General features: G+C 36.5%; 1 protein-coding gene across 2 annotated transcripts in view; it reads right to left on the minus strand.

The window, feature by feature from the left end:
- Positions 1-10,151, minus strand: part of Gabra2 (gamma-aminobutyric acid type A receptor alpha2 subunit) — a 146,030-nt gene extending 135,879 nt beyond the window's left edge. The window contains exons 1-3 of one of the 2 annotated variants that reach the window (XM_004645656.2): positions 10,024-10,151; positions 8,580-8,657; positions 6,091-6,206 (exon numbers count right to left, since the gene is read on the minus strand). In XM_004645656.2, the coding sequence (XP_004645713.2) occupies positions 6,091-6,206; positions 8,580-8,650 (187 nt within the window). In that variant the 5' untranslated portion in view covers positions 8,651-8,657; positions 10,024-10,151. Of the gene's footprint in view, positions 1-6,090; positions 6,207-8,579; positions 8,658-9,568; positions 9,778-10,023 lie in introns of those variants that run through there. The other variant, XM_023705991.1, reaches the window with a different exon arrangement.
- Positions 10,152-17,564: the final 7,413 nt, after the last annotated feature.

Genomic DNA, 17,564 nt, shown 5'->3' on the forward strand with positions numbered 1-17,564 from the left:
TCAAGGCAACTATAATGCTGCCCTCTCTAGTTGAAAGACCCATTTTTGACTTTTAAAGTACTTAGCATACCTCAGCGAGGCTGGTGGGCATGTTTCCAAACTCAATAATCATCATCAGTGTCCTATAGTGAGTTTTATTGTACATTTGCTTAATAAAAGAAAACATGTTTGCATGAATTGGTGACTGAATTGTTATATGGCAATAATTCTGAATGACAATATATTGTCATCTTTCATTTGGTATTTGTTTTGTTTTCATATATTGTGATTTTGTAGACCTACAAAAGTTTATCTTCAAAAAGAGACTAAATGAATACAGAGCACATATATGTCTTCTTTCTTTAAAAGTATATTATTCAGGCTCCAAATTTATCACGTTAAGTCACAAATTTTATAAATTAGGTGTGATACTGGAAGTTGTCCTCTGAATTTGTAGTAGAAATAATGATAGGCTCAGCAGCAACAATGGTAACAGAATACCTACATTAAGGTTCTACTCCCTTTGTCATATACTGTACTAAAGACTTATATATAAAGAAATAAAACAAACACCTAAAATCAATGTTACATACTTTTGCTTCCATTTTACAAATAAAGAAACAAAATAGTACACTCTTATGTAGATAATATATTATGACTATGCGATTTAAAATTCAAAGCAGACATTGTCTTTAACCATTATTTATAAGAAGTACAATACTCTTGTAAAGTCAAATGCCGTAAGTCCTGAGAAATTCTTTTCTATATTAACTTTTGACAATTGAATACCATATATCTTTATTTTATAAATTTGAGAGTAATGATTTTATCATACATCCTCTCTACCGCCTGAGGATCAATATCCAAAAGTGAAGTAAAAGCTGACCCTCAGACAATAAATCTATGATCTAGTCTCACATTTTTCATGGCTTTTGACATAATGCTATCTTAAAATTTCAGAGTACACAGTAAGAACACTGGAGAGAAACATTTCTTTTGTACAACTTCCTCAAAACAGCTTTCCTGAATATATGTAACCATAGTTTTCAATCTAGATTTTCCAGACTGAATATATAATTTAATACCAAGCTTTATCATTTATAACAACTATCATTGTTGAACATGGCTGATATTGACTATCATAAATATATGAGACCTCGCTACAATTCTCTAAAACTGGTCCAAAAAATCAATTATTCCTTCTTTTTTCAATTAATAATTTGCAAGTCTCTATGGAAAAGTAGATTCCTAAAAGTGGACCCTGGAATTGTTAGCTCCACTGACTAGCTTGAAGACAAAGCAAAACTTGACTTATTAAATAGCTGAGCCTAATTGCAATGCATGGCTTTCATAGATCAGCTTTCAAGGAAAGGTCACCTCAAGTTTCCCATTTCACACCCAAGGAAAGTGACCAAAAGCATAAGACTTACAAAACTTCTTTTATAGTTTTCAAATACTACCTCCTAAGATATTTTCCTTGCAGAAATATCCCTGTTTTTTCTAACGGTATTAGTACCTATCAATTTTACAAACTTAAGAATTTTTATTTATCTCTGAGAGACAAAAATAGAAGAAAGACCATATTCCCACTTCTTAGATAATAAGCCCAACTACTGGTGGGACAAACACACACATTTAGAACCACACCTAATGCAATCAAGATTTTGGTAACTGGTTGCATAATTTTTTCAATTCATCAAAAAGTCAGCCAAAACTATGATGATGTTAACGGTGAAAGGCAAATTTGGTACTTAAATTCTAATCCATTCATTGATTTCAAGGACAGTGTAAGTTCTACAGCTGATTGTTTTCATGCTGGCCTACTAAAAAAATTAATCAACATAAAATTAATTAGATACTTACGAAGTAACAGGCACTGTTCTTGGTGGTTAGGAGGGATAGAGGAGCAAACCAAATTCAACAGTCAAAAATCTCTGGTCTCAGAGAGCCTACATTTGCCTCAAAATGAGGCAAAGAAATGAGCAGTTAACATACTTGTAATACACAAATAATCTTGTCTATTAGAAGAGGTAGATAAAAAAACTGGAAAAAAGTGAAAGTGGGTAGAAGGGTCATGTGTGCTGTGGATGGAGTGATTGTACTACTTATTATGGTGGTCAGAAAAGCCCCATTGACAAAAGAAGATCAGTAGATATCCTAGCAAAGAGGCAAGAAGCCTCCAGATGATCCTGGTGTGTTCAAAGAATAGGAAGAAAGCCACTGTGACTGAAGCAGGGTTGGCCAGCAGGAGTTGTGTGAGATGAGGTCAAAGAAAGAAAGAGAAAACATCATGCAGGCAGGACCTTGGTGACAAGCACAAGAAATCCTATTTGGAATGAAGGCAACATTACAGGTTTTCTAGCAAATGGTGTGATGTAACTTAAATTTTTAAAAGGATATATTATTAATCATCAAATATTTTAAAATTTTATAACATGATGTTATATAACCTTTTTCATCCATCTAAATCCCATTACATTGTCTTTCTCTCAAAATAAAATATGATTCTCATTTTCCCAAACAAAATGACAAATTCCAGGATGTCCAAGTAAATTTCCAGGATGAGATATATAGTAAGTAGTAGAACAGTGAAAGGGAAAAAAAAAAAAAAAAAAAAAAAAAAACACCTTAGTGTTAAAATGTTTCCTCTTTCCTAACTACTCATTAATGAAATAATGACTGGGATTAATCATCCAGATTATCTATCACTAGATGATCATTTTGTTATATAAAAATAGAATTGAGTTTCAACCTATTTTTAACTTATTCTAAATTCTTGGATACAATGGTAAAAGTAATTTCCTGAAATTTCTATTACATACGTACAGTCAGACTCAGCTTTTGGCTGCAGAAAGTACCCACAACTATTTAAATTTGCAACAGTGTATTTAGAAAGCTTTTCAAAGCCTTTAATTATTATTTCTTTCCTGTATTTAGGACAGGGTCTACAGGGCCTCACTATGTAGATCAGACTCTTGTGATTCTCCAGTTTTTAGCCTTCTAAATGCTGGGATTACAGGCATGTGTCACCACACCCAGTCTCAACCACCGTGGGTGGGGTTGGACGGCAAGCTGGGGGTCGAACCTAGCTACTGCATTCTGCCTAAACAGACTCCTTAGTCCGCTGAGCTATCAAGCCTGCCCTAATTATTATTTCTTAACTAGTACATTATACTTACTATGTTCAATTCACTTTATATATTTATCAAAATAATGATAATAGCAATCCTGTTCTGCAGATAACAAATGTGCATCAAGAGAAGCAAAGTATTAAAAGGTTACACAACTGCTTTGCACAAGAGCTAGGGTTTTACCCAAATCTCTACTTTGTAGATCCAGGTTCTCTTGCTGAACCACACTGCCTTTCTGCAGCATGATGCTCAACGTGTCCCCTCAACATTCTGAATTAAAAGGTCAGTCAGACATGAGTAGTCCCACTTTCTAGAAGACTGATCATAGAAAAGTTAAGCAAACAATCAACATTTATTTTATGACCATGATATGCAAATCAACATGTAGTTGCTTAAATCACAGATGTTTTATGATGTAGTATCTTGCCTCATGAGCTTATAATCTTAGGGAGGTAACAAAAGAGGCATTAAAATGTAATAAATAGTTTAAGATAAACATAGTAAGTTCCAAATGAGATATAGAGTCAACAATTGGTAAAGAAGTTCAACAGAGAAAAAACTGAATCTGGAAGCTTCTTTTCAGTTAAGAGCTTGAATAAAAGGACTTATGTTAAGATGATTTATACATGAAAGGTGTTTTCAATTATCCGAAAGAAGGAAAAATAATCATTCCAGTTAGAGGAAATAATATGACCAAAGGTCAGAAAAGTAGACAGGAAAGGATTATCAAGAGAAAAAGAAGCGATTCATTTGAAATGTAAAATAGATGGGAGTTGTTATAAATTGAGAAATGAAGCCAAGGGAGGAGGTTTTGAAAAAATCTTATTAAATTGAGAAAATAAAGAAAGGGGAAAGGAATTGATGTCTGTTGACCTGCTAAGATAGCAGATAAGCCTTGTGAATAGTACTTTTGTTTATGCGAACCTCTCAACAGCCTAATAAGACATAAAGGTAAACATATCATGTTCATTTTAAATCAAAGCAAACAGACATCATGTAATCAAGGCACAGCTTTGTGGCTGTGGATGGAGTACAGCTCTGGGAAAGATCTGTCTGCTCCCAAGCCTAGGATCCTTCCCGTATGTTTCACCACTATCCTCCAAAAGCAATGGGAAGTTATCGAAGGCATTTATTCAGGAAAAGTGAGTGCCTTATGAAAATCAGTATGAAACTAAAGGCTAATGAAGCTATGAGATCCTAACATGCACCCAGTATTAAAGGATTGGAGAAAGAAGACAGCAAGTCAGGAAAGTCACCTAGTATAATACATAAGCATAAGGTAAAAGACTCTAAAAAAGAGATATGAGAAGGTCACTGGACATACTCAAATCCTGATTCATGTACTATAGTTTCTACTACTGAACCATATAAACCAGGAAGAAATTTTCTTCAAATAAGGAAAATCCAAGGTGTATATTGAATATTTGAAGATTTTTAGTTTGTTCTAAAATAATAAAATATATGTTAAAAAAGATCTGCTCTAGTGTAATATAAAACTTATACCATCATCATAAATTATGACAGCTGTGTTCTAGGCTTTCTTCTCTGACAAGATTTGAGCGACACTTCATTACCTCCTCTGTTGGTACAGAGAGCAATTCCAAACTCATGCTCATTAGACATATTAATTACTGAGGAGACATCCTGTTCCTTTTGGCTTTTTGTTTTTAAACTTAGCATACACAAACAAGTTGAATTTTCTATTAAAACTACAATGTGTCATAACTGTAGCACTATTTCTTTCTGAGATTTCTCTCTTATAAGGTGCAGGGCCACTCAGGAATTCAAGTCAAAATTGAGAGCAATTAAATGGCATATATTATTTAACAACAAATTGGGTGTCTTCTTACTCCTGAATAATCCAAACTGTATAATTTCCAAAGATAAATAGACAGATAATAGATAGAATTAACGATCACCTATATTTTGCAAAGAGAGCGTTTCTATCAATACTCAGGCATTTAGTCAGTACTTATCCCTTTACGCAGTTTAGGATGGCAAAGTTGCCAAACCTGGCAATAACGAGCCTAACTGTATAAATCATTGCTCAATACCAAATGCTCACTTAACTTATCTTACTGTTTATTAATTGTCAAACTAAATATCTTATGTGCATGCATGTATATTTATAACAGGTAGATCTTATAATTCAGGTATTTAATTGAACAAATATTACATGTCCATATATTCATGCTAGAATTCAGAAGTAACAGTATTTTCACTCAGAATCTCTTCAGAAATTGCACACTTATCCCACTTTTCACCTAACTCTTTAGCATCACCTAGAATGCTAAAGGGTAATAAAATTGAACATATTAACCAGGGCTGATTTCCTTTTGCTTCATGGGTAACAATATATTTTTTATGAGCTTAAAATTAATCTTTAGTTTTAGAATCAAATGGTGCCACAAACCAGTAATTTAGACTTATAGCCAATGTAAACCTGTAATGTCTTTGAAAGTTTCAAGAAGGTAAACTTCTGTTATATTTCCAAAATGAAACTTTTCATGTAGAAAGAAACAATATTAATTCTAAAAAAGCATTTGTTGAAATACAATCCACATATTCTTTTATGTTTATAAACTTTATTTGCACATCTAATATGAAAACAGACATCTGTAAAATATGATTAAAGTCATCATTGGCACTACATATGCATATTTGCTCAATAATGTTACATTTTAACATACTCTTAAATTGAACAACTAGTCATTAGAAATGAATTCATCTGAAAACTGTGACTTAAAAGCCTGTCTCCAAATGACTCTAGGCGTTTCAAAGGTGTGCTAACTACACTGTATGTGTGGAAAAAGGAATCACAGATACCATTTATTAAATGTGCCTCCCTTTCTATTTTCTATGATATTTAGTATATAGTAATAGGCTGATGAGCAAAGTGTATTTTTTAAAAAAGGATATTATCCTTAACTTTCATGAAGTACTGTCCTGTGAGAATTTTTCTAAGGAAAAGTATTTTTACCTCCCAGGCCTGGTCTAAGCCGATTATCGTAGCCATCCAGAAGTCTGTCTAGAATCCTTGTGAAGATGGTAATGTTATTTTTAGCCTCATCTTCTTGGATGTTAGCCAGGACCAACCTAAACAGATAATTTTACAAGCTGACATATACACACATGTTTGTTTTACAAGCACCAACATGTTCTTCCTTGCTTTTTTTTTTTCTTCCTTCTTTGGATTTAAGTTTCCTTAAGTTACAACTCATTTCTCTCCTTTTTCAATTTTGTAAATGCCAGTATACCAATGGGAAAAGTAAACCTGGTTTTGAAAATGGATACTAAATAAGAGAGTATCAGAAGTTTGATGATTAAACTATGTAGTATTTCTATGCTTTAGCATTCCACATGGATAAATCCTTTTTAAAAAAATCTGTTCTCAATATAGTGAGCATGGATTATCACATGTATGACTGTTTAGCAATGTTATTTTACAGTTAGTACAATAATCAAGGGTACTTCAAAATAATTTTTCAGTGTTCTGAATATTAATCAGAAAATAAATTGCCTGCTGGAGTGCTCCAAATGTCTCTATCTTCCTCATAAACGTCTTTGTGATTCTCTATGTTTTGTGCTCTTTTTAAACCAAGACTGTTTCCTTACCTTGGGTATACCTCCACCCAATGGCCAACAGCAATATAGACATCAGGGAATCTCCACTGGCTCAGTGCCAACCTCCGTAGCGAAGGAGGAGGTGGGCTCAGGAAGCTTTCAGCAACACACACTGCTGTAGAACTCCTAAGATACTGGTCCCTTTTGGGTAGTGTCCAAAGAGTAGTAAGGGGCCACATAAAAATGGACATGCCTAGCTACTCTTTTCTTGGTGAAAAATTTATAGGAAGAACAAATGGCCTTACAATATGTTAAGAAACAGTGCTTTTCTCTATTAGTTCTCTCCATCATAAAGCCAGAGACCTGATTTTCTGTGGCATCCAGCAATTTGTTACTAAATGTATAAAACAGAATGTCCCCTTTCATTGCCATATTTTTTTCTCACAATGATTCAGAGATTTAAATTACTGGCCCCAAAAAAAGAATCATTTATATAATAGAATAAAATACTGGCATGAACACTACTGGTCAAATATAGAACACAAACCTAGTAGAAAGAAATTTAGTTAAGCATGAGGATTTTGAATCCTTTTTGGTTGATCATAGATTACTCATGCCTCTCAAATTAAAGATCAAATGTAATTATATTCCGATCAAAATGTATTGTGTAAAAGATCATTAACAGAATCCCTCTGCATTTAAATGAAAACAGAACTAGTAGCTAAAAATACTCATCACACTCCAAAAAACTGGTAATACAATTTAAACAAATATTATTCAAAAAATAAATATTAAACAGTAATATGAACATAAAACATTTTCAAGTTATATAATTAAATCAGTTCATACCTTCTAGGCTCAAAAGTTTCTATACAGCCTACTTCAGCTAATTTTTAAGCAAACCACTGATAGTTACAAAGTTCTGCATAGAGATTTTCATTCAAAAATATTACGATCATATTCTATATTTACTTTCTAAAATCAACATTTAGATGTTAAGTGAATAGGTGGTTTGGACCCCATTACACTCTTCTTTTTAATTTCAGAAGATAACTCCCACTTTACCCATTATTTGAACAGAAACATAAAACTTAAAGGGGATTAAATGAAAAAAATTAAACAATGGTCAGAAACACTTTTTCACAAAACTTGTATAGTAATTCTTTTGGTATTGTAAAGGTATTAAATAAAAATCTCACTGTTAATTTAAAACTCAGAAAAGACTACAACTAACGTGAAAGTATTTAAAGCAATAAAATTAATTTCATGTTTGTAGAACACCGGTGAAAGAAAATTAGTTACACATTTGAAATAAGTACTCACTGGCACAGTGAACGTTTTAGTAATAAATGATCTCTAAATTAATAATGTGAAAAGTTGATGAATAAATCAAGCTTTGTTTTCTTTTGTGATTGTGAAGTTGTGTACTATCTCCACCTAGAGGCTTAAGACTCACATGTCATTTGGGGTTTCTGTATTGACTTAAAGAGCCAAGAGTACTTTCAAAAAGAAAGAAGGAAAAAAAAAATAATAAGTTCCACTCAAATCAGCTGGTACTTTTTTCTTTCACTTGGAGGCCAATTTGACTTCATTGCTGAATTTTGGCATTATGATAAGTGCATAAAACTTAACCACTGCAACTCCATGTGGGAATTTGCCATTGAAAGCATCATCTTTCCTTCAGTGAATCTATTTTGTAGGAAAATGTTTTTCTTTACTTTCGCATTTGATTGCTTAAAAACAAGAAGCAGTGAACTTTTTTACAGTCTGTCACTTCATGCTTCACTTTCCCAGTACAATTTTTCAAAACACCCTGATTTTCACAAGCTACAGCTGCATTGATAGCATCTAAAAACCATCACTTCACCCTGAATTAAAAGGATCAAACACCATTGAGTGTCTCACCTGGCTGGGTCCCACAGCAAGAAAGCAAGAAGGAGCGACTGCATGTTGGAGATGTTCCATTTCGTCTTCATCACCCCTCTTCAGAAAGCCATGGAAGAAAAACAACATATACTTAAAATTGTTTTCGGTCCCACCCCGCAGGTCACCCAAAAGAATGTGATTTCAGCAGGTAACTGGAGTTAAAGCTATGAAAACGACTTCTTTGAACTGAGTGTAGGGCATGATGACTAGAGTCGCAGGATTCTTTCTTTCAGTACGCCAAGATGACCAGCGAATGAGTCCTTTTGCTCTGCCAAGAACTTCCCCCAACCCCACCATCAATAAACGCTGTTTCCTGCACCCATGAAATAACACCAGAGACTCCAAACTGACAGAGAGCTGGACAGGGAAATAGGCTGAAGAGCAGTGGGGAGAGGAGAGAAAGGCACTGCATACCACAGTCCCCTCCGCCACGACCACCCCCGCAACCACAGCTCGAACAGCCAGCGGCCGTCAGCTCACTTTTTCAACGATTATTCTTTTCATGACAGTGAATCACGATCCTCATGCCTCTACTTCAACATCAGATCAAATCAAAATCTCCCTCTTGTCTACGGTTGCCCAAGACCACGTCTTAAAGGAAGGCTGGCCCGGATCAAGTGCTGCGAAACGACGCGTTTGACAGCTGCTCTGGAGCCAACGACCACAATAAGCGAAGGAGCGAGAGGCTCCGGCTCCACACAGCAAGGCTGGCAGCGGCGATCCGCGTGCAAAGTTGGAGACTATAAAAGAGCCAGGCTAACGTGCGGCCAGGCAGGCGCTCGAATCTGAACGTAATAGTTGCAAATATGCTTTGGGGATGAATACTGAGATTATTTTTTAAAGAGGCTGGGGAGGAGAGAGAGAGACCCGAACGTCCTCGGGTACCAGGGAGCTCCCAGAGTGGGGCGGGGGGACGCGAGACATGCACGCCAGGCGCAGGCGGTGGGCACCAACGTGTGCGACCCTACCTGAAACAGCAAGCAGAATTCGATGCTTTCCTCTCTTTGCCGTGATCGTGAGGAAATAAGAAACTTGAGAGAGAGAGAGAGAGAGAGAGAGAGAGAGAGAGAGAGAGAGAGAGAGAGAGAGAGAGAGAAACAGACTGCAGCAGCGAACCAGCTAAGAGCGATGCGATGTGCGATGCGCTGGAGGAAGCCGGAGTGGAGCGCGAGGAGGAGCGCGGCAGCGGCGCGGAGTAGCAGTAGGCGAAGGCGTCCGTAGTGGCGGCGATGGGTGGAGGAGGAGGGGGGAGGGTGGCAGGAGCTGGAGGAGGGGGGCGGAGGAGCGGTGCGCGCAGACGGCAGCGGGCACGAGCCCGGAGCCTGGAGGAGGAGGAGCCAGGCTGGGGAGGAGGACTGTACAGGTTCCGGGGAATGCAGGGACCCCCCACCCCCACCCCGCCCCCTCACTCCGGGTTGAAGACCGCCGCCCTCCCTGGCACCTGCAGCTGCGCAGCCCGGGACCGCATCGGGAGCCCCGGTGCGCCTGAGCGCTGATCCCTGCGCCCACGCCGCGAGGGAGGAGCAGAGCCCACGAGATGCCGGGCTGCTCCCCGAGCCTCGGAGGTTTCTGGGGGCTGCTGATGGAGACTGGTGCGGAGCTGTGAATGTCACGCGTCCGCGAGCCCCTGGATTCCCAGGGCCGTCCGCCAGTTGGCCCAGTATCCCCGTGCCGTACCGCGAGCAGCTGCCTAGGAGCAGTGCCGAGGTACCACTCCCGCGAAGGGCGAGGAGACTAATCACGCCTTCACTTAGTCATCAGCGCAAACACGCAGGACCAAGTTGCGTGGAATCAGGCAGTAGGAAGTTTCTTTGATTTCGTGAGCCCATTTGACACGCCACACGTTCCTCCAAGCTCCTGCGGTCAAGACCCATTTCCCCTCAAAGCTCAGCGGACTGGAGACTTCCGTGTCCAATGTGCAGCTTGTACACCTTGAGAAACCTCCCCCTCGCTTTTAGCAGGCCCTTTTCCCAATCTCTTTTCTTAGACATTTTCCGTAGTGAGTGATCAAACTCAATCAACAGCTCTGAAAAGTTTACATACCCCTGAACAAAAAGGGACCAGCTGTGCCTCTACTACCGCTGCAGTTCATTTGCCAGGGGGCAAAACGTACCCCGGTTTGAGGTTTTCTCCCTTTAGGGCTTTTTGCTTGTAAGAGACTTGTAATTCCAGTCTCATTGCATGCTGTCTGATCTGTGTGATTTCCGTTCTCTTTTATCTACAGCGATAAAAAAAAAAAAATCCAAACATGCAACCTGAGCCGTGTGTGTGTGTGTGTGTGTGTGTGTGTGAGAGAGAGAGAGAGAGAGAGAGAGAGAGAGAGAGAGAGAGAGAGACAGAGAGAGAGAGACAGAGAGAGAGACAGACAGAGACAGAGATATTATTGTTTTGCACTGGACATAAAACAGAATGCTATGCACATCCCACTAAGGGAAGGCCTTGCCAGTGTTTGTCTCTTCTAGAACTTGTTATAAACGTTAGATACTTTAAGAGGGAAAAAAAGGTAAGTATGCTGTTTCTGTCATTTCACACTCAGAGTCAGTATGTGCCAAACACTTCAGGTTTGTCCGTTATGCACCAAAACTTTAAATGCTATTCTCGAATGAGGCAGTTTTTGTTTTTAATGAAAAAAAAAATCACTCTTACTCTACAATAAAATTTAGCTTTGGTTTGAAAGTAATATGAGGAGAGTAAAACCTTTACATGGTAAGTATAATCGAGCTGTCCTTTTTAGCCTATTAGTTATCATTTTCTGAATGAACGTTGAATATGCTACAGTCTAAACAAACATTTGCTCTCTTATTTGGTTTTGTGAAGAACAGAATACCACCCAGATTTCTCCTCCATCATTAATATTCCCTTCCTGACTTCCCCCATTGTACAGTCTAATTGAAATTCACAAAGAAAGAAAGCATGTCATTTAAAACCACAGAGCCAGGGAATCTTAACGTCTTGTATTTGGCTGGAGCACTTCATTTCCTACTGTATTTTCCTGTTGTATATCTATGAGCCCATATTCACGAGGCTTTCTCAGCTCTGCCATTTGTATTACTCCTAAAAGTGCTCAGATATTGATCATGCAAGTCGAGCAGTGCATACTTTCTTCCCCATCTTAATTGCCGAGATTCAACAAAATTTCTATTTCGTGAATGTCACAATTTTTGTAAATATATTCATATATTATTTTCATTCCTACATTATAGTCTTTTCCCTGGATACTGTTTTAATTGCTTTATTGCAAAATTTATAGCAAATGAAATGACTTGTTTTTTTTTTTAAATCAGTTTTCCTATTAGCAGCTTTATGAAGTCTAAAGTGTATCAGGTGATTTTCACCTTTTGTTTTTGCTTCAAAAAGTATGTTAGAGCAGTTATGGATTAAGTTGAACCCACTATAAAAACTAACTTTTAAAAATCTGATAAAATTTTGATTTTTAGTTTCTCCGTATGAAATGCTCTTGGTGTTTCACTGAGGTTGGGTAGTTTAAACTTCAAAGCACCTTAAAGGAAATGGAAGTCAGAAAAACTGATTGCAGGCAGTAAACCTATTGCTATCTATATAGATAAAGTATTTCACTATATTACTATCCCAGCCATATTTCTTTGAAAATTTAGAGGATAGTCCAGCTTCACCACACAATGAACACATCCAGCCTGATTTCCTTCTCAACTCTGTGACAGAGTGCAGGTTAACTGCCCTAGATCAGGGGCCTGTGAGTGGTGGCTGTTCGTCCTCCTGGTCCCTCAGTGTGGATCATGTCCTAAGGCTACCCATACTGAAGATTTGACAGAACTTAGTTGTCAGTGAATCCATTCCTACCCAGGTCTGGGCAGTGTAAGAACTTCTTTTAGTTTGGAAAGTCATATAGCCCCAACGAAACACCCACATTATGGAGAAAATTTCCATATGAGGACCAAGGATAAACAGAAGGAACTTAGTTTCCCTAATTTTTCCAATCCTCTGTCTTTCACTATTGTATAATGTTACAATTTGTTTCCAGACTGTTCATGTTTTTGAGCAGACATTTTATGGAGCTTCCATTTATGGGGCCTTAGGGAAATACTACTCCATCTACCTTAAAGGGATGCACAAATGTTCAAATATCTTTTATATAAATATATATATATATATATATGAATATATACTTATGCTCAAATATATGTTTTCATGTTATGATATGTATTTAAAATATTTTATTGTATATAGTATATTAATATGCATCTCTATAGGTACCTGAAAGAATAAAAAGACATGAGCATTTTAATAAGAACACCAAGTAAATGACATGCTTCCACAAAATTAATCTGATTTTGCTACAACCTGACGTGACTATGATGATTTTACACACTTTTAAAATAACTATCGGAATTATTTCAACAAGACTTTGCCATAACTGCATATCTTTTTCTATATGATTATTCCTTCAAGAGAGAGGCATAAATTTAAAAAAGTTAGAAACTAAACTCAAACAGATTTTTGTGCTTTCATAAAATTAAATGCTATCTGATACCCACAGGGTGTAGGTGCTTTCAAAACATGCTTAGCATATAATTCTGTTCTCACATATTCACTCCAACACCCAAACAATAAAACAAAAATAAATAAATAAATAAAGACAAACAAGGCAAACTAGAGCAACTCACCCTCTGAGGATTTTATATCAAAAGTATTGCTTGATCAGACTCCATTTTTTCCCTCTAATCTCAATTAAATAGACGCCTACGTTCCCAGGTTCTGAAAGAAAACCAGTTTGGAAAGTAGGGGTATCTAGTCTGATAAACAAATAATCTCAAAACTACTGTCTTTCATTAATGTAACTAGGTCACATTTCATTAGGGCTAAATATAATATGTACACTAGCTAAGATAGCTATGCACATTACCTTCTTTAAATAGGAGTGAGTAATTGTATTTTAAAAGTAATTTTACAGGGGCCTGCCCCTTAGCTCAGTTCTTTAAGTGGCTGCTTCAACAAAGCAGTCAGGATCAGGTTGCTGTGGTTCGATCCCCACAACTCAAGCCAGCCAAACCTGCCCTGAAGGCATTCGGAGCAAAAAATAAATAAATCAATAAATAAAAGTAATTTTACAAATCCTTGTCCAACAAATCCAAATCCAAATCCTTGCAAATGAAAAGTATGAAGCATTCAGGACTTCTTGGAGGGTTCTGATACTTAAAAACTTAAATGTTTACACATTGACACACACATAGAATCATTAGTAAAGAATTTCTTTTGTCTTCCTTTGCTGAAATAATTGGTAAAATTGATTCTCAGATTACATAATTGTCTCCTAAAACAAAGGTAAAGCTCCAGTAATTTGGAAAGAAATATCTCTCTGGAAAAATATACAATATATTTGTTGAAAAGTCCATCAGCTGAAGCCTATTTTATACTACCTGAAATGCACTGATACCTCAATTCTCAAACATCTTTATTGGCAACCAATTTGGTTCACAAACAGAAGTGTTTGGCAATGTTTTTGTTTGTTTGCAAACTATGCTTTGGGTGACAAACATGACTGAGCCATTTCCCCAACAGAAACAAAAACATGGCCGCCATTTTTTTTTTTTTTTTTTTTTGTACCAGTGGTCAAACTCAGGACCTTGTGCTTGCCAAACAGGCGCTTAAGCTGCTAAGCAACTTCCAGGCACACCTTTCCTTATGTCTGGTAATCTGAACAACTAATCCGAAGACAACATATGCAATATAATAACCATTGTTGAATGCCTATTATTTGTAGAAATATAAGAAATGATACAGAATTGTAAGGTAAGGTAAAATAGGCTTCAACTGGAGGATTTTTCTAATATTATTTATACCATCAAACTCTCTGAATCTAAGGAAAACAGAAAAAAGCTGTATTTGGAAGAAATAAGTAAAAAACATAATAAGGTTATGAGTATTTCATGGTCAGTCAGAGACAAGGCACAGAAAATAGAAGCCAATTATTCTGAGAAGCTGAATAGTTCCATTGCAAATTAATTATGGATTTGAAATGATTTTAAATATAGATCATATCCCCTTTGTAGAAATTCTTTGTATTTGTCAGAGTGGCTTGCTCACAGATACACAATAAATAATTACTAATTTTGTAGAGTTAAGTACTTTAGAATACAAAAGTTGGAAAGTTATTTTAGAATTAAATATGGCCAGACCGTGGGTGGGCAGTCTCAGCTATAGTGTATGGTAGCAATTCCAAAAGTGTTATCTCCAAACTCACCTTCCATCTGCATAGATCTCTCTCTCTTTCTAGTTTCTTTCTTCTTGTGTTCTCTAACATATCTTTTTCTCACCCAAATCTTAGCAACTAGAAGTCATCTTAGACTTTTTCTCAGCACCAAGTGATTAAACTGAACACCACTTTTCTGTCCCTTATGTGAACTTCTCTCCCTTACCAGTTCCTTAGTCTGAGCTGAAACCTGAGTTGTACCACTGCACTATTAGCAAGCAGTAGTCTGCATCTGTCTGCCTCTGATCCCACCTTTTCACATTTATGTTCAACAAGGCCAACAAAAGCCTTACTAAATGAATTTTGGTAGCATCATATGTGTGTACACAATACAAACACACACACACAAACACAAACATATAATGCACTGATTTCCCAAGTATCACCTTCTTCCTCCATTTACAACAGATAGAACTCTGCATTTTCTCATAGTCAATGGTTTCTACTTCTATACTTGTCCTTATTGTCCACTCTATCTGGAGTCTCACTTTCATGTTTATCTATCTGATAAACATTTTAAACTTCAATCCTAGAAGCTATACTTAACTCAAATAAAATTTCCTATTCCATACTTTTTTAAATCAGTTCAATTTAACAATAAATTTTCAACTGAACCTAACACTTTTGTTTTCCATCTTGGTCATTTTTGGTGGTATAATGAAATACCACATTCTGGGAAGATTTTACACAGCATACATTTATTTTCTACAGTTCTAAAGCCTGAAAATCCCAACAGTGCAATATTTAGATATGCAGCCTATAATGAGAGAGTACTTGTAGTTCATAGATGGTGCCTTCTTAGTATCTTTACATGCCTTTAATAAAATGAGCTACTTCTCTAGGACCTTTCTTTAAAAGGCACTAGTTTCATTCATTAGGGCTGTCTCCCATGACCTGAGCACTTTTGCTATAGGTCCCAACCCTGGTATCTTGGAAGTTAGGAATTCGGCATATGCCTTTGAGGGACATGCAAACGTTAAGATTGTGACATTTATCCTATTGCACTGTGAGCACTTAAGAGGGAGGAGTTTCACCTGAACTTGCTTTACCTTCTGTGTACGTACACAGAGCCAGGCATATATAGTCATAGAGGAGATGCTTGGGAAGTACATGAAATAATAAATGAGTAAATGAAAAACTTAATAAGAAAAGAGGATCATCTGTATATATCTGTAAGTATGCATGCATGCTCTTATTATTATTATCTATGCTTATAACTCCCACATAGGAGATGAGATGCAACAATTGTGCTTAACAATTCAGACTGTACTTTATTCAAATTCTCTTAATTTATGTTAGCTTATGTTTGCAGCACATACTGCTGACATTCATCATGAAACTCAGTACATAGCACATCTTCATTCTTACTCCTTCACTGTCTCCTTTTCCTTCCTTCTTCCCCCATCAATTTGTCCTCTGCCCATTTTTTAACGGAAAAAAGGTAAAACAAAATTTCATAATAAGATGATATGAGAATAAAGGTAGTTTATACATTGCATATTGTTATCTTTAAAATAGCTACTTGGAGTATAAGGTGTGGGCATTAAAAAATTCTCCAATCAATATTAGCACAGCCCTTCCTTTTGTATGAACTGAGAAGCACTCAACTAATTTGCATTTTTCTCTCTTTTCCCTTCCTTCCTTTTCATATTCTCCTCTCCTTTCTCCTCTTAAACAATTTATGCCCATCACACAGTATCTACTGCACATTTTAGAGCTTAGTTATTCTTCCATTTTCTTACACCAGGGAGATAATACAGTGTTTACACATGTGGGCTGATTTATTTTAGTTTTCAGTATGGTCTCTAGTTGGATCCATTTACCTATAAAGTCTCCAATTTATCCTTTATGATTTTGTAGCATTCCATTCTAAAAAAAAAAGTACCATATCTTTCTAACCACTCCTCAGTGGGTGGACATTTGACTTGTTTCCAAGATTTTGCTGCTACACATTGTGCTGCTATGAGCTTGGGTGCACACATATTGCCATGGTATGATGGCTTCAGGTCTTCTAGGAAGACCACAGAAGGGTTGAGTAAGACTTCTAATTCTAGATTTTTGAGGAATCTTCACATTACTTCTCTGTTTCCTATTATAATTTTTTATTTTTCTCTTTAAATTATTCATACTTCTGTGTTCTCCTGTAAGAGAAACCATGTAACATTTAAGCATGCATATCTGATTTATTTCAATTAACATTATTGTTTCAAAGTGCAGACTCTAGTTCTGAAAACCTAGGTTTGAATCCTAATTCTTCTACCTACCACTATGCAATCTTGGATAAATTCTTTAGTCTCACTATGTCTTAGATTTTTAAATTTCAGAGTAAAATACAAATGCAGAACCTACTCCCCATGGCTCGCCTGAGTGCTCTGCCAGTTGGTACATGCAGAACACCTGCAGCACAGGCAACACTACATATTTTCATTCATATTACTGAAGCATCTAAAAGCTGTAAGATCACTGCCTCTGTATTTATGAGATATATTTACACTCACAGCCCTGGAATATATTGAATTTTGTGACCCTTTTATCCTATGAATATATTCCCACTGCCTCTTTCCCACATACATTCAGGCTCCCACCTATATAAAAGAATCCATCAGAGCCAGTACACATACCCACATCTTGTTTTCATGTTAAAATAATACAATAAATTATTTTTAACAATTTTATATTTATTTATTTATTTATTTATTTATTTATTTATTTATTGTGGTACTAGGGATTGAACT

Source organism: Octodon degus, unplaced genomic scaffold (assembly GCF_000260255.1).
Source record: "Octodon degus isolate 3935 unplaced genomic scaffold, OctDeg1.0 scaffold00235, whole genome shotgun sequence".
In the NCBI taxonomy this organism is placed as follows: Eukaryota; Metazoa; Chordata; class Mammalia; order Rodentia; family Octodontidae; genus Octodon; species Octodon degus.